Source organism: Seriola lalandi, unplaced genomic scaffold (genome assembly GCF_002814215.2).
Source record: "Seriola lalandi dorsalis isolate HSWRI2012SDOR001 ecotype SW California unplaced genomic scaffold, Sedor1 jcf7180002054584, whole genome shotgun sequence".
In the NCBI taxonomy this organism is placed as follows: domain Eukaryota; kingdom Metazoa; phylum Chordata; class Actinopteri; order Carangiformes; family Carangidae; genus Seriola; species Seriola lalandi.
In genome coordinates, this window is record NW_019525137.1 from 307,463 (window position 1) to 334,661 (window position 27,199).

A 27,199-nucleotide genomic window follows, 5' to 3' on the forward strand; every position below is an offset into this window, starting at 1 on the left:
CCCCCACCGCCACCCACCCACCTTTCCCTCTTGGAGACATGTCTTCCTTTTGGTCTTTTTCTATTTGGAGAACCTTCCTTTTTTGTTTCACAGGGGACAATAGCAGTCTCCTCCTGTGATCTGAGCTCTTTGTCAAGCACCTCAGCAGTGCTGCAACTTCTGACCATAAATATTCATACTTTAAAGCAGTATGTAGTGTATACATATAACATCTCATATATGACATATATATATATATATATATATATAGACGGAATGCCAAGAATGATGTTGCCATATAAAAATCAAAGAATCCTTGGATTAGCCAGGTGGTTACATGAGGATTATGTTCTTTGATTTTCCAAGTGCATTTAACACTATCCAACCCCCCGTTTTTAAAGACAAGCTGGAGGGGATGGGGGTGGATCCCTGCTTCATGTCCTAGATTGTGGATTAGCTGACTAGACGACCACAGTACGTCAGGCTGGGTAACTGTGTCTCAGTGACAGTGATGAGCAGCACTGGGGCTCCACAGGGGACTGTTCCAGCTCTGTTCCTGTTCACTCTGTATACGGTGGACTTTAAATACAACTCTGAGTCCTGCCACATCCAGAAATACTTGGATGACACAGCTGTTGAGGCGTGTATCAGGAACGGGCAGGAAGAGAACAGGGATCTGACGATGGCCTTCAGGGAATGGAGCAACAAGAACTGCCTCCTTCTGAACACCCCCATGTTGTTTTATTAAAAGAACATACATATAAAATTTCTATATGTTTGTGCATGTTTTGTCATTAATTTCTCATTAACTTTAAACATCTTCACATTCTGTGAAAGTGGTCTCAGACTATTGGAGCCTACTGTTTATAATATCAACATATACTGACAGGTTTTAGGATGGATATATATTTACAAAACATATGTCTACAAGATAAGCATACATACATAAACACACATATTTGTATGGGCTAGACATAAATGTCAATCTATGAAATTCTTCAGTTTTCTAATAGATTTCATATATAATTCTTACATATGTTTTCATTTCTTATTTCACATATAGTAATTCAATATATGTACAAATATTACATTTGAGTAAGGGATAATAACTAAAGATGTATAATATTTTAACCTTCAGGGTGGAGTGGCGCTATGCGCATGCGCCCTGAATCACCAACATCATCAGGAGAGAAGAAGATGGCGGAGGATGTGAAGGATGAGTCGGTGGCCACTGACTCAGAGCTCCTGGCTGCGGACGGGAGCCAGAACACTGCGGTGAGACAGCAGCTTCTCCTTCTCTTACTTCAAATCAGGTCTACGTGTTTTCTTCCGCAGCAGCGGGTAAACGCTGCGTCCACCTTACCTTACCGTTGGCTTACTGCTGAGAGTTCACTATACATTATGGTATATTTAAGATACGTTCATTAGCACAATTCAGGTTATTAGTTCGCCATTGAAATAGCTTTGGTTAGAACAGAGACAGGTCATGTCTGAATGTTGTCATGCTAACAGTAGCTTGCATCATAACTAAGAGACAGCTGCTGGCTAGTAGCTTAACGGGAACACAGTGGGACTATGTCCCGATTTCAATCCTGTCCCTACACTCACACTCAGAAGAGTGTAAGGGTGGAGTCACACTCGCGGCTGTGGAGGGTCTCTTCGTTAAGGGTATAGATACAACGGCAAGCTTTGGAACGTCCTCACCCTTCTCTGATGGAATCAGGAAATTCATTGTTACCCAAAATATTTCAGAAAGATATTATGATTAAATCAATATTTATCTAAAATATAATATTATACACAGCATTAACCAAGATGTAGGTGTGTGGGCAAATACATGGCTCTCATCACATTCATGGCGTAGATAGCTTGTGAAAGGGAAATTATCAGTTGGCGGTGTCCCCTTTTTTTCAGGTACACAGCACCATGTTCATTCCAAAATACAGTGTAACCTCTAATTTCGTCACGTGTGCATGAAAATAGTGAAATGTCTGTTTGAGGTGATTTATGACTTGTCCTTTGTAAATAAACACACGAAACTTACATTTAAAGGTATATGGAATTTCATCCATCCTGGACTCAAAGCGATGCTGCACTTGTTTGGGAGTGTGGTTTGTAAGACTGCATCGATGCAGGCTCTGTGTTGGAGGCTTTATAACCACCTCACTTATGGGTCATTAGTTTGGAACGACACTCAATGTGGCGGACCCTTCACACAAACGTGTAAACGGAGTGAGAGTGGGTAGGGGGAGTGTGTATGGGCCAGATTGGAATTTGGCCTATGAGTGAACAGGTGTTTGGGATGTTAATGTCACCGGGTGCCGTTGCAGGTGGAGGAGGAAGGTGGCTGCACTCTGCTGCGGAGGATGGAGATCTGTGTGGCTGAGGCTGAGAAGAGGAGTGGGAAGAATGCAGTGAACATGCAGGAGACGTTCACCGTGTACCTCATCGAGACACGGTGAGAACTGCATGGCTTGGGTGCTGAGATATGTATTCATCTGCACTTCATCAATTTCTGGGCTCTGTATTGCATGAATTCACTTCCGTCTTTTGCGTCAGTGCTAAAGAACTTGTCCAAACTGTCCTGCATCTTTAAAGGCCGATGGATGCAGTGGCAGAGGGTCGTAACCCTGCTCCCGACTCTCTGTGGAGGCGATACAGCGAGTTTGAACTGCTGCGGAGCTACCTAATAGTTACCTATCCATACATTGTGGTGCCCCCCCTGCCTGAGAAGAGGGTGAGTTCAATGTGGCTGTGCTTTCCAAACCCTTCAGTGATGCAACAAACATCAGACATACAGGGATGGTCCCAGAGTCAGTGATTTGATGCATCAGTCAAAGACTTAGAGTTGACTCTCCTTTCTTTTAGCTGCATCATTGTTCACAGAGCAATAAAAAAACGATCAGCTGTAAACTTTATAGCCTGAGCCTGGTCTGAAAATAACTGTGCCACAAAACTGTGTTGGAGGTAGAGAAGGGAGGGCAGGGACCCAGACAGGCATGGTGGTGCAGTGGGTATTACTGTCGCTTCACAGCAGGAAGGTTCTGGGTTTGAACCTGGAGCCTGTCTGTGTGGGACTGCTCCAGCTACCTGCAAACACATGCCCACATAACTCTAAATTGCTCGTAGGTGTGAATGTGATTGTGAATGGTTGTGTCTCTATGTGTCAGCCCTATAGAGTGTAAATAAAGATGGATGTAGCCTCAGTGACGTCACCCACAGGTTTCTGAAAAACGGTTTTGAAGCTCAGAGTGAGATGCCCCACTGTCACTATCTTGGCAGTGTCTGGCTCCTGGCTAATCCAAAAATGGTCCAAGCGGTGGGGCGTGGGTGGAGCCAAGACTTAAGTGCATAATGGTTTGTGGCAAGAATACCCTCCCCCAGCTGTCACTCAAAGAGGCCACGCCCTCAATTATACATAACTTGTATAAAATGTAAACAGGTGAGTTATATAAACAGTTATCATGAAGGAGGAACTTAGCTAGAGAGACCAAAACTGTTTTTGGACCAGGCTGTAAAATAGGGCTGTCACTTTTTCAAAAATCTAGGTCGTAGGTATTCAAAGTGACCCACATTTTGAAATCTAAGTCCCTCTTATTTTAGTTGATAGAGATGATGCTACCATCTAAATGATCTCCACTTAACCTCTGTTATTTGGCAACTTGAAATATTATGGTGATTAAAAGATTAATGATTAATAAAGATGGTTGGGAAATCTATTTGGAGTATTTTGTAAAGGTAGAGTTGTGGCTCATCTTCAAATCTTCCCATTTTATTAGACAATTAACACATGCTTCATTCATCTAAATGACAGGCCAGTGCAGTGGATAAACCAGATGCATCAAAACATATGACTGATGAAAATCAATGAAATGCAATCATGCTGAAATAGAAATTCACTGTACAGCTTTGCAGTGTAAAACATGAATGCTTCATTCTCTCGCCTGCAGGCAGAGTTCGTGTGGCACAAGCTGTCGGCGGACAATATGGACCCAGACTTTGTGGAGCGCCGCAGGGTGGGGCTGGAGAACTTTCTGATTCGTGTGGCATCTCATCTAGTGCTCTCCAATGACAAGATCCTCTACCACTTCCTCACTGAGGTACATAGTGCAGCTCAGGGTCAGTCCAGCAGTTCAGCTGATCAATTATCAATCAGTAGCTGATCTGTAACTGACTTCTTAAACTACTGTGTGTCGCAGGAACATGGCTGGAGAGAGGTGGTGTATGAGACAGGTTTTCAGGCTAAGGTACTGGATATCTGTGGTGGTTCTGTTTCTCAATTCATACAGTATTTTCAGTGTTCACAAAACTTGACCAGCTTCTCTCCCTCCTGCTGCAGGCAGATTCCAGGCTGAGAGCTCTCAGTGCCACCTTCCGGGTGAGAAATACAGATAAGTAAGTTAGTGTTTCCAAGTCACACTGTAAGAGTGGCTCATCTGTTTGTCAGGAGTAAAGAATTAGCCCCAGTTATTTAGAGTAACTTCTTAAAGTTAAAGCTGCCTGTAATGACCAAGATATGAGAAGATGTAAGTTAAGCTGTTTGAAGGTAGAGGGTTTTTATATTTGTTATTAGCATTATCAAATATATGGTCAATTTAAAATCAATTGCATAAATACAACTGCAAGCAGCAGTGAGCAGGTTTCAGGTGTGACCAATCAGAACAAAGTGACATCAGCTGGTTTAAATGAAACCAATCACACACTTTTCGTCATCACAGAGCCTGCAGCAATTCAATAAGTGCGCAGTCAACGTCCCGTGTTCATCACATGTGAGTGAATCAGAAGAGAACGCAGGAATTTAATCAAGATTGATCATAGACATATTCAGTTGTGAGGAAATTAATGATAGACCCCGTATACCTGCACCTGATAGATAGATAGATAGATAGATAGATAGATAGATAGATAGATAGATAGATAGATAGATAGATAGATAGATAGATAGATACTTTATTGTCATTGCATTTAGATACTTAATGATATTAAATTTGGCAGCAATCCTCTTGGCAGCATATATTAAAATAAATAAAGACTTCAACAAACATCAACAATATAACTATAAACTATAAATTGTCAATATTGCACAGTTCTAGCAGCAACAGTTTATGAGGCAGCAGATCAGTCATTGTAGATGTACACATTTTTGGTTTTTAAAGAGTTAAAATAAAAATTGGCAGAAAACCCCTCATGGCGGACTCTAATGGTCCAAGAGGCTTTTTTGTAGAAGACATTGAGCTGGCCTTGTTTGTCGAGGTGTTAGGGATGAGGGGTGAGGGGCATGGCCTTTCCAAAATTGCATTTGCAATAACAGCTCTGCCATCTCCTTATTCACCATCACCATATTATTTTTCTCAGTTCTTTGTTTAATCATTTTGTCATTAAAACATTATAAAACTGTGAATTATCCCAGCGCACAAGACGACATCATCAATGCCTCATTTTGTCCGACCAACAAACCAAAATCCACAGTTACTAACTATCCACCTTACTATCATTTCAAAACAAGAAAGCTTTTGTTGCGTTTGAAAGCGCATTTGAGAACCTAGAATCACAGAGTGTTTGAAATTTTAATTTAAAAGGTGACTTAAATAATGATCAAATATGTACATATATATATATATATATATATATATCAGTATATATAATATATATAATACAATGTATAATAGAATAATAGATTAATCGTTGCAGCTCTAGATCCACCAGATTAAAAGAAAGAGTCCAAAAATGAAAGGCATTGAAGGATTAATATATACAAGTACACTTTGAATAACTGTGTAGAACGTAGGTAAAGGAAATTTTAATGGCTGTATTCTGTATGTGTTTTTATTGTATCTGATGCAGGCGCTTCATGGACATGAAACACTACAGTGATGAGCTGCAGTCTCACACATCTCAGCTGCTCCGAGCAAGAGCAGTGAGTTTCTCCTCTCACTCTCTTTGACATATCATCACCTTTAAGTTGATTTGAGGAACCCCTTTTTTCATACATGCAGCAGTTACAAAGCAGCATTAGGATTCATGTAGAGTCATGTTTCATCTCTAACTGTACCTGTTTAGTATTAAAGGACACTGGTTTGGTTTGTCACTCCAGTCTATAAAGAACATGCAGTAGTGCAGTCTAGAAAGCAAAAAAAGAAGAGAAAGAGTTAGACCAATCATAGTGCTTGTTTCATTCCTCCAAATATCAAGCTTGGATGATTGTCAGATGTGTAATTTCAATAGCAGCACAAAACAGGTTTCATATCGTTGCCCCTCTCTAAAGACTGTGCTTTAAATCCTTCAAAGGTCAGGTCACCTTTCCCAAATTGACTGTATGTTTTTATTTGAACAGTTATTCAGTTTCTGTGTCTCTTGTAGAGAGTTGCTGATCGACTCTATGGTGTTTTCAAGGTGCATGGGAACTATGGCAGAGTCTTCAGGTTTGTAGCTGTGTAACACTAAAAACAATGACCTGATGTTCCATCGTCAAGTCAAGAAAACTCCATTCTATTTTCAATTCTGACAAGAAAAACTAACAGAATAGAAAAAATGTCTGTTGTCTGTTATCTTCCTTAAAAACTAATAGTGTGTATGACAGACTCTCCTTGTTAATTTACATGTATGTGTGCGTGTGTGTGTGTGTGTGTTCGCTGCAGTGAGTGGAGCGCCATAGAAAAAGAGATGGGGGATGGACTGCAGAGTGCTGGTCATCATATGGATGCGTGAGTATTTGAGTCTGCAGATCCTCAACAGATACTATAATGTGTGTATAGACACATTACACGCATACATACGTGTATATACACAACGTGTATAAGACAATATATACTGTATGTACATATATGTGTATATGTGTGTGAGTGCGTGTGCATGTGTGTGTGTGTATATAAGACAAATTTTTCTTTGTCACACAGTTACGCTGCCTCGATAGATGACATCTTAGAGGAAGAGGAACATTATGCAGACCAACTGAAAGAATATCTCTTCTATGCTGAGGCTCTGAGGTACAATGTTATAAAAAATATATTAGGCAGTAATAAACTCATATCTAGGCTTGTCACTTTACGCCACATGGAATAGGCCACTTAGGAAATTAGATATCTTGATTTCCTCATATCTTAAAGATGTATGTTTCTCCTCAGGGTTGTGTCGTGGTTAGTTTGTGTGGAAGTGGATGGATCACAGTGGTCAACTGAAATTCTACTGATCAAACTGTGGTGATGTTCATGAGATTAGGGGCTGAGAGAGCTCATAGAGGGACAGTCAGCGTAGCTCTTTGTTATTACTACACACCAGCAATAACCAGAGCCAGAGGCATGTTTTCAGGCTGCCGGTACATCTCATTGTTGTGGACACAATATCTCAGTAACATCTTGGTGGCCAAATTTGGCACAAACATTCACTTGGACTCAAGCTTGAACTGATTAGATTTTGGTGGCTAAAGGTCAAAGGTCATTACTCAAGACTTTGCATAAAAATTATGACAAAGTATCACACAAATGATTCATATTGTATGTGACTCTTTATAAACAGGGATGTAATGTGAAACTAGTCTGAGTGGTGGAGGCAGACAACCACAAGGAGGTGATTCTAGTTTTTAACTAGCTTCACCCTCCTGCCAGTATACACCAGTATAACACCATGAAACCTCTTCATCTCCATGACATGAGCTGTCAGCCAACAAAATGTAAGCAAAGACTAGATTTACAACCGTGTTATAAATGAATATCAGATTATTAGATCAGTGACCACCACACTCCAACATGTACCTGTCTCACTCACAGAGCTCTGAACAGTTAAAACCTGAACTATATTCATTAACAGGTGTCTTAATGTGTCACATCTGTGTTCACTGGACATTGGTTCTTTCTGTTCCTGTAATATATTTTATATAGCGATGGACAAACATACACACACACACGCAGAACACACGAGGTACACACACAGGTACACACGCAGGTACACAGAGAGGTTAATTATTGTTACAGCAATGGACACCTAAACTCACACATATACATGCATATCTCTCTTATGCTCTCTCACTAATACTGTGGGTGTCTTATCACAGAACACGCAACCATAAACACACACAAACACACACACTCCTGTAATGGGACTGTGCCTCTGGTTCTCACACTGTGATATTTATATGTTGCTGTTGTTGAAATGACCTCTTGTCACTAATATCAAGTGCTCACTTTAATGTTGTGCACTTGAATTGACATTGTTTTGAAATCTCAGGGTTTCTTGTTGAGCGCCACATAACTGGACCTCAGTATGAAGGTCTACATCATGTCATTAGTTATTTTCAGTTAACAGCTGTTCAGAGGTTTTTTGGTTTCATTAAACACTGTTTTGTTAAATTTTGTTTGGTTGTGATTTTTTAATACACATTAAAATTGTTCCAATATAATTAACTAATGAATCTTAGAGTGCTTTAATGCACAATCATCACAATTGTTTATTTAGAGGAGATTTTAAAATATCAATATAGATATATTGTGTATGGTGATAGAGCCTAAAAATAATGTGATATTACTTATAGGCCATGTTCCCCAAAGTTAATTAGATCATGACATACCATGAACTTAATATTAGTTATGCACCCTTTGCCTCTGTAGGGCAGTGTGCAGGAAACATGAGCTGACCCAGTTTGAGCTGGAGATGGCCTCCCAGGACCTCATCTCCAAGAAGCATCAGCGTGAGGAGCTGGCCACAGGGGTACACTACACTTCCTTACTCTCAGTCTGTCTTTAATGTCTTTAAGAATCATAACTTATCATAATGAGTTTTAATAGATGTCACACTGGCCTAAGACCTTTCAGGACTATGTAGGTCTCGTAGACTACTGTACCATCCATCTGACTGTAGTTATTTGTGTTTCATCTTCTCAGATAGTGCGGACGTTCTCCTTCAAAGGAATGACCAACAAGCTGTTTGGACAAGAAGCACCTGAGCAGAGGGAGGCCAGACTGAAGCTGCTGGAGGAGCTGATAACAGAGGGTGAAGATGCCGTCAAAGAGAAGACAGCTGAGTGCGAGTGAGTCCGAGTCGTAGATGCTGCTTAATGGTTACAGAAATTACCTTTGTTGGTTAAAAGAGAAAAGTGTTGCATATGGTGTGTGTTTGTCTGATGTGTGTCACTGCAGGGAGCATGTTGAAAGAGCCTGGGTGGACATGGAGCGCTTTGAGGAGCAGAAAGACAAAGACCTGCGGGAGGCGCTCATTAACTATGCTGTCATGCAAATCAGCATGTGCAAGAAGGTTAAGAAGAACATCAGGCCGGTGAATGTTATGAGACAACTGTATTGGTCATGTCCATGATGAAAGTGTTTTCTTCTCTCTGTGCAGGGAATTCAGGTGTGGAGCAATGCCAAAGAATGTTTCCTCAAAATGTGAAGATCAAGCCATGTTCAGTGCTGCTCACCTGTGGATGCCGAAAAATGACCTCTGTGTCGTCGTGTTGAGGTTTGAAAATGATCTCATTAATGTAACAAAATGTTTATAATATGTCATTTCAAGTTCTACTAAAAAGCATTTATATGCAGCTCATTTGCAACAGTGATTCACTGTAGTGGAAAAGCTTCAGGAAGTGGTGGATCACCAAGGACCATTTGTCTAACTTCAAATAGGCACTTCACCAGTTTTACATGTTTAAGTCAGTATATTAACTCTGTTTAGATCCAGGGTTTTCACATGCTCACACCTCTGTGACCTGCTGTGTTTGGTGCGTTTGCGCATTTAGTGAAGTTTGTTTGGGCTGGTGTGAAACCTGCTCATCAAACTCTGGTACAGACCAAACAACCAGACCCAGGAGGGTCCTGGTCCAGTTCTGTTATGGTGTGAAAGCAAAGTAGACCAACCACAGGTTGTTGTGACAGTAGATGTGTGATTTTAGCATGAATTCAAAAGACAGAGGACTATTAACCAGAACTAAATGACAACAGGTTGCTGAAGATATCAAACCAGAATATCCTTGTGAAACTGGCTTCAGAGAGAGTGAAACGTAGGCGCCACACAGTCACTATCCCACCATAACATTACACCAAATAAAAATTACTCCTTTTATCTTTTTGCTCCCTGTTTTTCATCATTCATGAAATAAGCTCAAGTTGTAGTCTGGATTGTTACTGCTCATGAATCATTTATATCTAAGAGATACTGTGTGTCACTAGATAACATAAATGAACACATCAGTATCTATGGAGCTCATTCACTGCCTAAACCTAACAAACAAAATTCATTAATAAACAAACACAAAACACCTAACAAACTAGTGTGTTTTGTTTTGTAAATACAAAATGTCTATTAAACAAATACACATACATACATTCAGAAACACATACAGCAGGTCTTACAAGTACAAACATATATCCTAAAGAGATTTAAAAAAAATAATATCATGTGTCTTTCCACCGTGATTGTGCCAAGAAATGTCTCGAGTAATTCTCCCTCCACGGCAGCAGGTGGTTACATGAGTCAGTTCAAAGGCAGGTTGAGCAGAGCAGAGCACTGTGGTCAGGTGAGCTGTCCCTGGTCAAATCCCTGTGAAACCAGCTGTCTCCTTGTGTAATTATGGTACGGGTGCTGGAAGCAGCCAAAATGGACACATGTGAAAACAGTTTATACACCCAGTGAAACGGTTATTATTTTAAACATCATATTGACATATTAAATACACTGTAATGGTTCCTAACTGAGAAACTACTTTTATATATGTTCCATGACATTTACAGTTGTTGCCCTCTTATTTGGAAAAAAAAAACAGCCATTGATTAAATTTCGGTATTAACTTCCTAAAATTCCTTTACCCCCTTTTCCCTGTTCTTTTATACATTTCCAAATGCTGTATAGATATCTGTTCGAATTAAACGTTACCTTATATGACTATCTACATTTTAAAGAACTATACTGTGCAGTCATTGGACAAATTACAGGAAACGTGAGTCAAATTCACAAAAACATTTCCTCCATAGGGTTGTTGAAACCCTCAGTGGATACTTGGAATTTTCAGAGTGACCCTGACTGTTTCCATATGAAACTTCAGGTTTCATTTTTCTGTATATGGTCACACAAAGACATTTGACATATGATATTTCAGCCGATGTATAAAGGAATAGGAAAGAGTTGGTGGGGAATTTTCCATGTTTACAGTGGAATTTAGTTTATGGCTGTTTTTTTATCCTCCCAAAAAAACACCAACACTAAAACAACTGTAAATGTTATGGAACATAATTAAAAGCAGTTTCTCAGTTAGGAGGTATTACAATGTATATCATTATGATGTTTACAATAATAACCGTTTCACTGGGTGTTTGGCCGCTTCCAGCACCTGCACCATAATAACACAAGGAGACACTCATCAAACTCCATCAAACAGCTGGTTTGACAGGGATTTGACCAGGAACAGCTCACCTGACCCCAGTGCTCTGCTCTCTCTGCTCTGTTCAACCTGCCTTTAACCTGACTCATGGCGCCAGTGTTAAAGATAGTGCCAAAAGCCACAGGATATATTTTTTTGTAATCTCTGTAGGATGTATGTTTGTACTTGTAAGACCTGCTGTATGTGTTTCTGAATAATGTATTAGAAATAAGCTGTGCTTTTGTTTGATAGATACATTTTGCATTTACAAAACCAAATGCATTTGTTTGTACCATTCACTGCCATTCACTAACAAACAAATTTGTTAGTGAATGGCAGGGCATTTGTAAAACATGTTTGTCCAGTGTTGGCTCCATGAGGATCAGTGAGGTGCAGCGTGACCTGCTGTCCGTTATCAGAGGTTGATTTAAGGTTAGATTCAGAGTTTGTTGAAGCTGGATCAGGCTCCTGAACTAAAGGCAACAATGAGTCATATTTGTCCCTGGTCTCAACGACAGGTGTGACAGTGACCTGAGTAGTAAACACAACCATAAAGGCACACAAATGAAATCATTTTTTGATTTTTGATTATGTTTTTTAAAAACATAATCAGAGTGACATCATTTCCTCCACGTCCCTCTGCTGAGTCAGTAACTTAAATCTGCTTTAATGAATGAATCAAAGTGCAGCAGCTACATTACGTGTCTTTATGTGCAGGGCGATGTGTTGTACTAATGTACAGTAAAGCTGCACATAAGACTCAGTCTGAGATGATTTTATTAACCTTCATTTATTGACTGAGGTTTTTTCTCCTGTGTGTTTTAAATGTTACCTAAATAGCATTTTATTTCCTGCTTACCAGAAATAAGCTTTGTGAGTGTATTTCTGAAGATTCATATTTACAATTTTAATGCTCAGTTTGGATGCAGATCTTGTTTGTTCTATTTATTTGAATAAAAATCTGTCACACCACTGACTATATTTATATTATCATTATTATTATTCATAGCAAGCAGGTTGTTTTCACCCACAGGATACAGAGTGACTAAACAACTGAACCGATCTGAACTTGGTGGAGAGATGGATCATGGACCAGGGAAGAACCCATTAACTTTGGGGCAGATCTGGATAATTTGCTATGAATTAGAATATTTTTCTCTGAAGTCTGGTGTGTGTTTTACATCAGCGCTCTGAGTACCCCTCTAGTTTTTCTTGTTTATTTTGTGGAATCAGAAATAGTCTAATGTGCTGTAGATCTGTTCTGTGATTTGACACACATACACACAGCAGTCATCAGAACCTGTGAATGTGGGCTAGAGGAATAAGGGACTGATGCTTTGTTATTTGACAGGCAGAGACAGAAAATAATGACAGAGACAGACAGAAATCAAGGATCCTCCAGCCATGACTCAAACCACCCAATGTTTTGTTTTTGAGTGTTCTGAGTAGTTTAATGAATCTTAGCAGAAAAGACATTTACACATCAGCTTCCTTTTTCTGTCTTAATATTATTAAAGCAGAACGTGAATAGAGACTTATTAACAGAATGAGCCTCAGTTATCTGTGAGTGAGATTTTTCCTTCACAATAGAAACAGCTGTTAACGACACAGTCTGGTGGTTTTTCTTGAACCTCAGCAAACTTCAGGATTTAAACTCAGTCAGTAACTCCTGGTTCTAGGGGTCTTTCAATTAAAACATTACCAAAACACGGTGTCAGGTGACATCATGAAATACCATGGGATCATGGGAGTTGTTGCTTTCACCATCATTACTGTAAGTTCCTCCCAGTTTGGATTCCTTCAGTGTCAGTGGTTCAGGAAATCAAACAGACCCAGTGATTATAACCGTTAAAAACACTGAATAAAGCAGTTTCACATTTAAATAAAGTGTTTGACGGACGCTGTACGGAGGACAGAGACGTCAGGGAAGAGTTGGAGCTGAGATTGATGCTAACCTTTGATTTGATTGTTTCTCTGATAACTTATGAACCAGACGTTCAGCAGGTTTTTACCCGCAGCTGAATTATCCTCAGAGGTGTCCTCCTCTCCATAACAAACAGACCAGGCGATGAAAACCAATAGAAACACCCATAAAGCAGTTTCACTTTAAAAAATCCAAGATAAACCGCCGCTCTTCAGTGACACAGGACAGGATGTCTCCAGCAGCTGGGAGCTGAGCTGTCTAACATTTGCTTGCATTAGCTTGTTTCTCTGATAACTTCACATCCAGATGTCCGATGACTAAAATCCTTCATCTGGTTCAAATATAGTGTTGAAAATCACTGAGGTGTAAAAAGTGTATGTCGCTTAAAACCAGATAAAAGTCAATGTTGAGCTTCTGGCAGGAAACCACAAAACTGACACATGGTAGCCCACATCCAACCCCATAACAATATGGAGGACGAATAATGCCTTCTTAGAGCATTTTTATTTTAATGGTATTGATCAAACATTGGCTTATCACAGTGATAGATAACAATTACCAATTTATAATTATTTTCACTGAAATTGTACTAGCAAATTGTTAAATTATGTTAAATTGTTTTGCAAATAATTTCACGACCCACTTGCAATACCTGTGCAGCCCACCAGTGGGCCCACAGGTTGGGAACCACTGTCACATGAGATACGATGTCATTGACAGGTGACCAATGAAACATTACCTTGATTAAAATCACAGATTTCTCTGGTCTGAGAATTGATGGAAACATTTGGGATGATGTAAGAACACAACAACATATAGAACATAGGTCTAGTCGTTATTAGACATTATAATGTGGAAAAGTTACAGATTATTACTTTAAAAATGCAACTCTTACAACTGAGACTAAGTCAGGTCTCCAGTCTGAGTACCTGAGGTACCACACAACTTTGTGTGAGAATTAAAGATCAACTGAGATTCTGAGAGTTTCCCTCTGCTGGATTATTTTGCAACAGGGTATGAACACAAACAAACTGTGAACAGATCAAGATACTGTCTCCTCTGCTCCCTCTGGATTATGTTTTTCAAAACCTCACTCATCCTGTGGTTCACTTCAAGTTTCTCAGGAGAGCCACTTGTTTATTACATCATTTAGTTTTAATGGAATCAAACAAACTTAAACTTTACTGTTGGTGGGATCATTGTTTAGCCATCACCTGACTGCTGTTGTAGTATTTCAGACTATTAAAGTTAAAACTGTTTAATGATTTATACTAGTGGATATTTAGGTGCTAAGGGTGAGTGGTCGTTTAAACATCTGCCTCAGGGAAACTATTTACAACCACTGATAAAGATCACCCTATGGCCATGTGTAGGGGGGCAGCCGGAGGTAACAGAGGTAGATAATTTGTAATTTATATGTATATATTAACTGTCTTCCTTTGAGCATGCTGAGCTTTAGGTGACATTTAAGGTCGGAGTCAGATGGGAAGGAGGAAGCCAGCAGAGCCAATCAGAAGACGACAAAACGACTGTGCACATTTCTTTGTTTGTACTTGTATAAATACACTGGATCAGGGAAAGTTAGGTTGTCAGACTGTGGACTGACCAACACTTGTTATTGGTTAGGAAAAGGCACATCTGGTCCAGAATTCTGTAATTGTTCATTGCTTGCTGAAAAGATTCACTAAACAATTTGAACTAAATTCTTTGGTGTGGACATTCACTGGTCTTTTGAGTATTTTGAACACTGCACTCACCCTGTGGGGGTGAGAGTTTTTTTCTCTAAACAGCAAAAGCTCCTTCAATTTGGTGACCCCGACGTGATGCTTAACTGACCAGCAGCGACTGGATAATGAGTGCGGGAGGCAGGTGAACACTGCGGAGGAGAAAAGGGATCCCAAATAATAAGGTAAGCACCACCTTTTTAACAAAAGTGTGCAAATTGGACAAAACTAAATTATCCTCCAGCATGTAGTTCATTCTTCATCCTGCTAGTATTTAACGTGTAATCTAAGTAAAACCAAGCAGTGAGCAAAAAGCAAATAATGTAGAAAATTTTGGACCTATAATTCCTGAACTCTAGTGTTATTTGTGTATACACCTTGTGTTTGTATGTTGTAGGGGGCCTACACATACTTTTATTTAAGTAGGGGGCTTCGGGCCTTAAAAGCCTACACCTTGTGTTTGTATATGTGTTCAAAAGGTGCCAGGGGCGCCTAGTGTCTAATGTAAAATTGTGTTATTATAAGGGGAATGTTGGGTGGGCCTGGTGTATGTTAACCATACACGCATTTCCAAGAAGGTAAAGTATTGGGGTGGTTTGGATGGATAATTATTTCATGAATTAAAAGATCGGGATACTGTGTGAAATTTAAACACCCAGTGAGAGACCACAGCCTCTCCTTACGAGGGAACTGTAGAAGATTGTCTCTCAGCAGCCCCGATTGACCTACAGGAGTCATTCATGAGATATTTCCATGTGTGAAGTACATTCATTAATTTGTATCGCATAACTGAGGAATTAGTCTGTAAACATGGAAGGGGAATTCAATCGTGAAAAAGCAGAGTCTAACATTCCCACCCTGAAAAAAGATTTTGGAATTCCAGGGACTTGGGGAAAGAAATGGGAAGTAATAAAAAACAATGTGCTAGTGTGTCAGCCAGAGAAGAAAAGAGGAAAATCTTAAAACATTTAGAGGACTGGTACGGAACAAAGCGACGCCTTGACTGGTTTCCACATGAAGACATAAAAAAAACTCTCCAGACACGACTGACACCACTAGGACAAAAGACCACCAACTACACCACAAACAGAGCCACCAGTTAAAAGAGTCATTGACTTTGATCAGGATACGGAACAAGGAATCATGCATGCAAACTCAGGACAGGGGTCAGAGATTACAGGGGGGTGGAGAGAACAGTGGGAAATTGAGAAAAAGAGAGAACAGTGGCTAATTGAGAAAATGAGAGAACAGTGTAGACTGACGACTCAGGGAGCATGTGGAGGGAAGGATGATGATTTATGGCTAGAGGGAGAGAGTAAGAATGATGGTGATGATGAGGGTGACAGAGAAGGTGAAGAGTAGGTATCAGGAAATATACGTAGCGTTATAGTAGAAGGGACAGGATTAAGAAGGTCTGAGAGACTTAAAGAACGTAAGGACAGAGAAGAAGGATTCCAACAATTCAAAGATCTGCAGATGCCCCTATTTGGAGGAGGCACGCATAATGTTCCAGCAAAATATAAACCATTTTCATTGGGTGACATGACAGCCTTAGTCGATCAGTTGCCTCCTCTTAGGGATGGAGCCCAACCATGATTAAACAAAGTATCACAGCTCACACAAGTACAGACATTTCACACATCATATGGATGCCCAAACTCAAAAGCAGAAAAAGAGAGAGGGTGAGATGGAGGAGCTTAAAGGTCAGCTCTTAAAGCTGCAGCTACAACAGGCTAGAGATCAGGTGACAGATACGAAAGCTAGTGCTAAGCAACATAAACAAATGCTGCAAATGCCTTCTACAGATGTTGTTGCTGCTCCAGCGCTTTCCCTATCCCCATCTCCCCCTCCTAACCCTTCCCCTAATCCATACCCTTACTACCCTGTACATATCCCAGTGCCAGTACTCACACCAGGTCAGATGTTCCAGGGTCCAGGAAACCAGGGAAGGTATAATCAAAACAATGGACAGAGAAAGGGAGAGAAGGCAGGCAATAAGGGAGGAGCAGGGGGAGTGAAAAACAAGGGATGCTTTATTTGTGGAGCAATGGACCATTGAGTCAATGATTGCCCTTATAACGGCTATGCTTGACAGCAGGGGAAAAGCGGTGGTCCCCCAGGGGGAGCAGCTTCAAACCCACCCCAGCAGGCACCCAATCCACATATGGCCCCAGGAGGATGGCCTGCACATCTTGGTTCATGGGGACAGTTCCCACAGCAGCCATAGGGGTGGCAAACAGAAGGGGAACTACAGGGCTTGGCAGCTCCCTGTTTTTCTCTGAAGGTGAATGGGAAAACAAAATGGGTCATGGTGGACACAGGAGCTCGCTACTAAACCTTGAGTGATCCACCTTGCAGACTCTCATCCACCTATGTTTCTGTTTTGGGATTTTCTGGCACTGAACAAAATCTGCCTCTCATGGAAGAAACTGTTGTGACTGTGGGAAACCAAATGCTGAGACACTCTTGTCTACGCACCGGACTGTCCTGTGAACTTGATGGGAAGAGACTTGTTGGTTCGCCTGGGAGTTGCAGTGAAATGTGCACCTCAGGGAACAACTATGCATTTTCCAGATGGAACTGTGATCACCTGCAGCTCTTCTATCGATATGTCTGTTAAGCAAATGCCCCTGGGTGCCTCTGCTCCATATACTACTGCTGAACCACCAGCTGATGTATATTGGGTATTGTTAAATACAGAAAATAATCCCTTGGTAGAACAATTTGATTTGTGGGCTCCGTGGATTCACTCTCTCAACTCCTACCACTCTGTTCCCGACCCTCCCCATTGTACTTTATATTATGACAGGAATGAAGATTGGATATATAAGGCTGAATTTGAAGACAAAGTAGAAGGAGATACCTGGGCCCTGCATGTAGAGGGCAAATATGTGGGAGAAGGAGTGGCAGCAGCAGTTGTGCTTCCTGAGTATAGGAAATCTTGGTATAAAATGTCTAACACTGCCACCCCCCACGTATCTTTGGCCTTGCATGTGTAGCCGGAGCAGCCTTGAAGTCCCGACCACTCTGCGTTGTGTTCAGGTGCAATATGAGATACCGGACACTGGAGATGCTGCCACGTGAATTTTCTTTATTCTGTTCCCCACAATCTGTAATGTGACATTCTGAGTGTGAGCGTTTACACATTTCCACGACCGGCTACCGCTCTCCATCAGGTTAACGATCACTGAGACTTTGAAATGAAATAAATTTTAAACTAAACATTCCTCCATAAACAATCAGCTGCACCCATACCTGTAATGTGACATTCTGAGTGTGAGCGTTTACACATTTCCACGACCGGCTACCTAACACACAAAAACAAAGACACAAAGATAAGGAGAGATGAATTAACATGTGCGCTTAGACGCACCCCTCAGCACCCACACCCACACCCACACCCACAGGGAGAGCTCCGGCAAGCTAGCTTGCTCTCTTCGTTCAACGTGCAGATGAACAACAAACCATACATGACCTAAAACCTTTACAAACACATCACAGACCAATATTCTCAAATTTAACTGCTTCCAACTACACTTAAAACTTAAAAAATGAACTTTTTAGTTTAAGCTATTTCAAACACTTAGCGCTCTCCATCAGGTTAACGATCACTGAGGAGAGGCGGATCTGACATCACAACCGACATCATGGAACTTCAAAATAAAAGTGCTGACTATGAGAATAAAATAACCATAAAATGTGAAGCCAAAATTAATAAATAAGGTTACCTCATTCTGAAAACAATGTTAAATAATGTTGAGATAACATAAAAATAATCATAAAAATAAGTCAAAACACATAATAGAAAGGATTTTGGTGAAATTAATAAAATAAAACAAAAAATTATACAAAACTCTTTCCTTGTCTGTTACACATGCAGGACATCAGGCTAAAGAGTTGGGTCTTACAGGTTACTCCAGACATTTTGTGCCTGATTATGCCGGTAGGACTGAGTCTCTGCATGCACTGGTTAAAGCTCAGGGGTGCCGCAATCTCAGTGCCAAGTTGGACTGGACGGTTAAGGCTGATTCAGATTTTATTTGTCTCAAACAGGATCTGTCACAGGCCACATCTTTGGCGCCCCCTGATTACACTCAACCGTTTTTTCTTGATGTTTCTGAAAGACAAGCGTCTGCATATGGTGTTTTCTATCAGAAACAAAGGGGGATTAGGAGAGTGTTAATATACTGCAGTGTACTGTTTGATGTACAGGAAAAAAGAGCCACTCCATGTGTCAGATATGCAGCAGCAGTTGCTAAATTGACAGAAAAAAATCACACATGTAGTCATGCACCACCCACTGATAATCTTAACCTCTCACGCTACAGTTGCATTTGTGACATCCTCTGCATTCACACTGACACCACTAAGACAGAGCAGGATTCTTAAAGTGCTAACACAACCACACATAACATTTGTACATCAAGGAATCAACATGGCAGAACAAATATTGGAAGGGACACCACATTGTTGTATAACAGTTACACGGGACAGGACCGAGGTGAGGACTGATTTGAGTGAAACACCTTTGGTAAATCCTGAAGTGGAAATATACACAGATGGCTGTTGTTTCAGACATCCAGACCGTGGGTTGCAGGCAGGATACGCTGTGGTGGAACTAGGGATAGATGGGACCCCCAGAATACTCAAAGAGGATGCGTGTCAGCGCAGAAAGCAGAACTAAGAACAGTCAAAGCAGCACAAGAAACTGCATCAGAAGAGACAAAAACTCAGTGGAAGTCAAAAGGGGGACAACAAAACAGCCAAGGAATATGGCATGTAAATAGTCAGGTGATAATGCCCCCTCAGTGGCTACACAGCATGTTGACACAGACTCATGGACCTGACCACAGGAGCACTGGACAAATGACACATGACTTACGACACTGGTGGATTGACGGCAAGAATGCTGTAATCAAAAACTTTGTTAAAGATTGCTCAGTGTGTCAGAGATGTAACGTAAGACCAGCCCTTAGAGTGGAGGCTGGCAAGTATCCAGAACCAGCTGCACCAGGTCAGGAAATCACTATTGATTTCACAGACATGTGAAGCCGTGAAGGTGGGAAACGTTATTTGTTGGTGATTGTGGACTCCTTCTCACGGTGGGTTGAGGCCTATCCCACCGCAAAGGAGGACGCCACATCAGTGATAAAATGTTTGATAAACCACTACATTCCCACTCACGGTTTTCCCAGACTAATTCGCTCTGATAATGGAACACACTTCAAAAATAAAGACATGGAGAAAGTTGAAACCGCCTTAGAATTAAAACATAGATATGGGACTGTATACCATCCTCAGTCTCAGGGCAAAGCGGAGAGCATGAATCAGACATTAAAAAACAAATTATTAAAAATTGTAATGTCATACAAACTAAAGTGGCCAGAGGCTCTGACTTTGGCCCTCTTGGGAGTGAGATCTGCAGTAAACAGGGAGACTAGTTTGACTCCTTTTGAGTTACATCACGGCAGAGAAATACCTGGTCCAACTCACTCCCTGAAAGAGATTTCTAATGTGGGATATAAACCATATTATGTGAAAATAAACGCTCTGGTGTCAGAATTTTCCATCCCCACAGATTCACCAACAGGAGAGAGCTTCTCCACGCAGGAACAGGAGCCAGAGCTAGGATCAGGAGGACCTCCAGAGTTCCTGTATCTGAAGCTCATAAAGAGGAAGTGGAGTGAACAACGGTGGACAGGATCATTCAAAGTGACAGCCAGAACAAACTCGGCAGTGCACATTTCTTTGTTTGTACTTGTATAAATACACTGGATCAGGGAAAGTTAGGTTGTCAGACTATGGACTGACCAACACTTGTTATTGGTTAGGAAAAGGCACATCTGATCCAGAATTCTGTAATTTTTCATTGCTTGCTGAAAAGATTCACTAAACAATTTGAACTAAATTCTTTGGTGTGGACATTCACTGGTCTTTTGAGTATTTTGAACACTGCACTCACCCTGTGGGGGTGAGAGTTTTTTTTTTCTAAACAGCAAAAGCATCTTCACTGCTCTCTGGAGTCTGGGGTTAGACTTCAGCTGATACCAACACCCCATTCCTCCACTCAACAGATCAGCTGTTGCCAAAGATGAAACCCCCACATGCTGCATCTTCTACTTGTACTTAGTCACCAACAGTCACATAGTTGTCATTTTCGAATTTACATATGCACAAGTGATTTTTCTTCTTTCCTATAAACACCATGTATTATGAGTATAGTATAGGTGATAACATATTCTTATCGCCCACCTGCCGACTAAGGATATCTGAGTGTGAGTGTGACCAGATGCACGCTGCCTGCCAATGATCTAAGAGCTCAGATTTACTGTCCCCTCCTGCATTGTAGGGTTCCTACTTAGTTTTCTGTTTCTCCAAAGCTTTTCCTGTTTTTCCACACTGACAGACCCTCTCCTCCCTCTGGCAGTCTGACTGTGAGAGAATATTCTCTTGTCCACCTAATGAATGACTGACTCAAGGTAAAAGGTCAGTGTGAGGCCCTAGGTCTCTGTGCCCCAGCTACTGCCATAAATCTTACTAGCTTTGAGACGCTGGGGCGGCTCCTCCAAACAAAGCTGTGTTTGTTCCTATGTTCGGCTGATACTGCTGGTGCCAGGGCTGATAACAACAGACCTTGGATGAGCATTAACAAGTGGCTGAGTGTACTAAGAATCGGCACTCGTACGTATATATTCATATTTCCTTGTTTATGGTTAATGAGCCAATAGTGTAGTAACACATCCCTCTCCAACCCCTTCTCCATCTTATGGGGTTATTTGACCAATTATGGAGTGTAAGCTTTTTATAGTATTCTTTCTAAATGTATAAAACCTATCCCCAGAGGTTCCTGCTTCAGAATTTAGGTGGCATCATGCGCAGAAGCCTGTATTGATGAATCCTCCTTTTTCCTTGATCAAGCATCAGTAAACATCCTCAGCATAAGACATCCTGGACTCCAGCGCTCTTTCTTCACCACCGATGATAAGAATTTTCCCTAACACTGACTATGAGGTTATACAGTTACAATCAATACAGAGTACAATAAACATCCAATAATTTCTTAGCAGAAGCTATTTATATCTACAACAAATGCATTTTTCTCCACGAGTCTCATCACAACATCCTGTACTTTCAGTTGTATGATGTCATCATGTGGAAGAAGTTTTCAGTTCCCAGAGTTAAATACCATGGTTACTAATAAGAGTCCTGTTTGATATGAATTTAAGAATATTGATATTATGAGCAAATATTATTGTTATTATTAATATTAAAGTATTAGAAGTTAAAGTACTTGTTATAGAAAACAACCCCATTAGCAGTGTTTGTGTTTTCATATTGGGTTATTAAGTGACTATTCATTTTATACTTTAGAAAACAAACAAGTTACTTTGGGAATTATTTTGTTAGTCTCTCATGGTCTTATATTTTCCTGTTCTGTTTATCATTAGCAATAGCAAAGCACTCAAATTCAGGTTCTATGTTCCACACAAAATAAAACTCAATAAATGTTCTTTGATATTATTACATAAATAAATAATACTTTATTATTATTGTAAAAAAAAAAGTATATTTTCAGAATACTATGCTTAATGAGACCAAAAGTTGATTAGTGGACTCTAATGTATTTTTAATATGTTGCAATAATAATTTAATAATGTGGACAAATACTTGTGTAACGTGAGGGTTCGAGGAATGGTGGTTAGAATCACTCTTTATATAAAGAAACAGCAGAATGGAGACGGATAACTTTCTCAAGCAGTACTTTACTGATCACACCTCTGACTCGTCACCACAACGCACAAAACAGTCATGTGACTTAACTAACCAATCAGAAGCTACAGCGACTTAGACTGAGGTAACTGTTAAAGAATCACATAAGCAGATTCAACAATTTATCATTACTGTTCACCAGATGTAATATTATGATTTAAATGTGCAAACATAGATATGTAAATAATTGTGTAAACATTTTAAACACATCTTTAGTGAATTAACTGCAATATATGAATTAACTTGAACTTCTAAATCTTACACTTGGATGAAGTATTGAAATGTCAATTAACTTTTTGAAGAAATGTAAATGAAATGTAGATGACCTGTTTGCACCTCCTGACCACAGGTGCAGGTACAATTACAGTGGTTTTGCCTTAATTCATCACTCATTCATTCCTCCCTACTCACTACCCAGGGAGTTCAATGTGGAGGACTATATAGTGAGCTCATCAGTAAAATTAAAAGAACACTTTCGGATACTGCTCTGGTCATTTTCTCCACACCGTTTTCTGTCTTTCAGCGCGAGCGCAATGCATGACGGTATAAATTGCTTGGTTAGTGTCATAGACTGTATAAAAAGGTTAGTACTGACCATCGGTTGTACACTACTTTTCACGATGCATTCTGGGTCCATTATATAGGGTATAATAATTTACACTATCCATTTGGACAGCACAACAAAGTATGTAGTGGACTAGGGAGTGAGTAGTGAGTGATTTCGGACAGAACGATTGATTTAGAATGGAGGCAGTCCTTTACAAATCACCCACAATGCACTGCTAGCTCAAATGTTACACCCCTTCTTCCGGGTTTATCCAGTCCGCCTCCACGTGAATAATGTCAGAGCAGATCATAGTGAACGGAGACGAGGATGAGGAGTTTAGTGCCTTCGTGGCTCTTCATGCCGGGGCCCTGCGGTCCTCAGGAATACCCCAGATCTACTGGAGGAGTCTACACCACAAGATCACCAGCGAGGTCTGTGTCCGGCCCGACACCCAGCGTTTTTTTACGCTGTATCACACGCCTTACGTGTATATTAAGTTTTAAGTTATCATAACCAAAGTCATGTCCACTACATCAGACATCTTCCCCATTCAAAACTTGCGCGGTAAATATAAGGAATAAATTATCCTCTCTGTGTTTACAGGTGTACACACAGTTAGAGCATCACTCAGACCGGAAACTGAGTATGAATGTTCCTCTCGTTGATTCGACTTACAATTACAGCTCATACCAGCATGTTGTTTAAATGCTTCTCGGCCTCTATAGTCGGTTCACATGCCGTTTGCGTGTTGTCATTTCTTGTAGGTAAACTGTGAGAGTCACCTTGAGGTTTACATATTATTAACATAGCTGCTTCTTTGTGCTATTTACTGTATTCTGAGTTAAAGAGTGGAACTAACCACATACTCAACGTGTTGAAGCAGCTTCATTAGTTGCCTGTGCTGAAGATAACAGGCAAGCAAACTTTCAGTTGACCATTTCTTCAATGGAGTCTGGGGATGTCGGAAGAGAGTAGGCTCATTGTTTTCATATGTGATAGATTTACGATGCTGGGGAGGTTTTCGGAATCATGCAGTTCCAAGAAGAAGACGACGAGGACGAAGAGGAGGCAAACTGTGAGAATGAGGGGAAGAAGAAGAAGGACAATCCTGGAGCGGTGATCCGCTGTAAAGTGGTGGTGACCCGCGACAGTGGGCTCCAAGCCACGGAGCCGACCAGGTGAGGGCGCCACAAGCCTAGACGTCCCTCTGGACTTACGGTTTTAGCATCAAGTGTTCAGAATTTAATAATAAAAAGGGAAGAAAGAAAAGAAAAAAAAGAAAAAAATAATAATCATATAAAGTTTATAAATGGTGTACATATGCGTCATGAGTTATAGCCAATATTCTCTAAGCACCGCCCTTTGCAAAGATATTTTTGTTTAGGTCGGCCATGTTTTTCAATCGATCTTTATCATTTATGCTCACAGAAATGTGCATCTCAGTCCCTCCAGACTGTGTACAAAATTTGGTGTAAAGTAAAAATCCCAAAAGTTCTATTCATTTTACTGTTTTTCGGATTATGCAAATGTGTGTGTGCTTTTATGTAAAGTGCAATGAGCTGGACCTCTGTGTCATATTTTTAGTCAGTCAGACTTACAAAACTGTATTTTGGGGCATTAATTACAGTGCCCCCATCTGGCCAGTTGTGCTCATGTTTCTATCCACATACACATCATCTCCAGTTATCCAAGTTTCATTCCAGTTTACAAGAATTTGAGCCACCACAGAAACTAATAATAATAATAATAATAATAATAATAATAATGGTGATGAAGATGAACACAGAAGGATATGACCCCGTCGGGGTTAGGACCCTAATAATGGAAAATAACTTTTGAAAACAGACTGAATCTGAAAATGACAATGAAATTTTGAGTCGGGCTAAAATGTGTTGTGTTGTACTTAACTCCACCTGACGAAGCATCTCCAGCCCTCTAACAGGATGTGACATGATGTGCTTTACTGTGGTGTGGTTGAGAAACAACCATTAAAAGGTTAACCACAAAGTGAGACGAGAGCAGAGAATATGTGGGAGAAGGTTCGACTGTTTAATCCTCATGGACATGTGTAATGTTAGAAAGTCAGTGAGGGTGGTATCATCTCTTCTGTCTTCCTGCAGTGTTTTCCTGGTGGATCATGCCTGGACCTACCGTGTGGATCACGCCCGTCAGCAGCTGGAGCAGATCCCAGGCCTGCTGCCCAGAATGGCTGCCCTCATGGGTGTGGACTACCATGGCGAGGCCCCCGACCCCGACACGGTGGAGCTGGTGATGGAGCACATGTGGAAATATAACCAGACTTATCACCTCTCTCACGGGGTAAGTTAGGAAACACAGTCCACTTTCACTAATGCTAGAAGTATGCAGTTTCATTAAAAGTTCCTCTCCACACATGTTTTAAACTGTAACAATCCTCTGGTATGATTATTATTTTGTTTAACATGTTTTAACACATAAAAACTGGTTCTGAAGCTCATCTACTCTTACTTCCTGATTGATAAATCTGGTGAACGTCTTATGGACCACCCACCAACTGCTTTCTCCAGGTTGATAGGTGAAAGAGCAGAGAGTATCAAGATGGTTAGAGGAGAAAACATCACAGAGACTCAGCCACATGTTTGAGCCTCAGTCAGACTCAGATGAGGAGTCTGTTGAGACCAGAATCAGAGACTAGCAGATGTATCAGAACGGTTAGCATAGTTAGCATCTTTTATTTGTTGATAATGTTTGTTAGCTTGTAACTGGCATTAACTGAAACAGAGTTAGTGGTTGTGCTTATGCTAACTCTCGCTCTGGCAGTGGTGTGCGTGTGTGCGTAAGTGCGTGTGTGTGTTGTTTAGTTTTAAAATAAATGAGTGAAGTCAATTTATTTATGGAGTATGGAAGCGTAATGTCTCAGAATTCGGACATAATGATCCCTTTGTTCTGAATTTAATTGTTCAGATTATTATCTATAATGATCTTGTTCTTAAGCGAATGCATTACACATCTGTAACGGAGCATGTTTACAGATGACATATGTTGACCTCTGTGTTTTGCAAAGTGATGAAATGATGAGATTGTTTCACTGCAGTGAAAACAAAAAACACACAATGATCAAATAAAAAGAAAACATACATTCATAATCCAGCCACAGCACTGTCTGACAGAGAATAAATAAAAACAAGTAAAAACCAGAATGTGATCATGTGACTAGTATCTAAGATGTATGTAGTAGCTAGTGTGTGTAGCAAATAAGAGGATGTAGTTACCAAGATCATGATATGTGGATGTAGGGACATAAGTTAATTATTTCATTAACCATATTGGCAAATTGGCAAATTAGATAGTGAAACAGGTGACTTGAATTATACATAGGGACAGTGGACTGAAATCATCATGTGTAAAAATAATGTGACTGGATTCACGCCAAAATAGGTTAGTTGGAAGAAATGATCAATTCAAAAGGAAGAACGTGGAAAAAATGGTGGAACATGTTAATCCACAGTAGGTGGAGATTCTTCAGTATATAGAGATACTTGTTGGACATAGGTGTGTGTGTTAATGAACCAGCTTCAGTTTCATTCATTTAATTTGCACAAATCAGAAATAAAATTCATGTAAAGTATACAAACATGATGATAGCAATGGGTGAAAATGGGGCACCGCAATAAGCCTCAGAAGCTTGTGAGTAGTCGCCCAGTCACTGCATGTACAAAATATAATTTCAGCCACAAGATACCTAAATCCTAAAATCCTAAAAGGAAAAAACTGAAAGGTCCAAAACATCGATCCCATCAGCACAAACAATAATTAAATAAATACAGAGATAAATGGAATAATAATATAATAAAAATAATAGCTCAGTAAAGTAACAAGTTGTGAAGACCTGGCCAGTGGATCTTCTGAGTCACCTCAACACTTTAACTTTT

General features: G+C 40.3%; 2 protein-coding genes across 4 annotated transcripts in view; both read left to right on the forward strand.

Annotated features, from left to right (window-relative positions):
- Positions 1 to 1,137: 1,137 nt before the first annotated feature.
- Positions 1,138 to 12,299, forward strand: LOC111664246 (sorting nexin-4-like). Its single transcript, XM_023418766.2, has 14 exons — positions 1,138 to 1,254; positions 2,310 to 2,437; positions 2,578 to 2,716; positions 3,930 to 4,079; positions 4,179 to 4,226; positions 4,319 to 4,374; positions 5,824 to 5,896; positions 6,340 to 6,401; positions 6,618 to 6,683; positions 6,876 to 6,965; positions 8,583 to 8,682; positions 8,856 to 9,001; positions 9,111 to 9,225; positions 9,313 to 12,299. The coding sequence occupies exons 1-14, from the start codon at positions 1,138 to 1,140 to the stop codon at positions 9,358 to 9,360; spliced, it is 1,338 nt and encodes a 445-aa protein (XP_023274534.2). The 3' UTR covers positions 9,361 to 12,299.
- An 11,249-nt stretch (positions 12,300 to 23,548) lies between these two features.
- ttll12 (tubulin tyrosine ligase-like family, member 12) overlaps positions 23,549 to 27,199 on the forward strand; it is a 28,836-nt gene continuing 25,185 nt past the window's right edge. For 2 of the 3 annotated variants that reach the window (XM_023418750.2, XM_023418751.2), the window contains exons 1-3: positions 23,549 to 23,719; positions 24,288 to 24,466; positions 25,409 to 25,607. In XM_023418750.2, coding sequence (XP_023274518.1) covers positions 23,582 to 23,719; positions 24,288 to 24,466; positions 25,409 to 25,607 — 516 coding nt within the window. In that variant the 5' untranslated portion in view covers positions 23,549 to 23,581. The remainder of the gene's footprint in view (positions 23,720 to 24,287; positions 24,467 to 25,408; positions 25,608 to 27,199) is intronic. The other variant, XM_087177227.1, reaches the window with a different exon arrangement.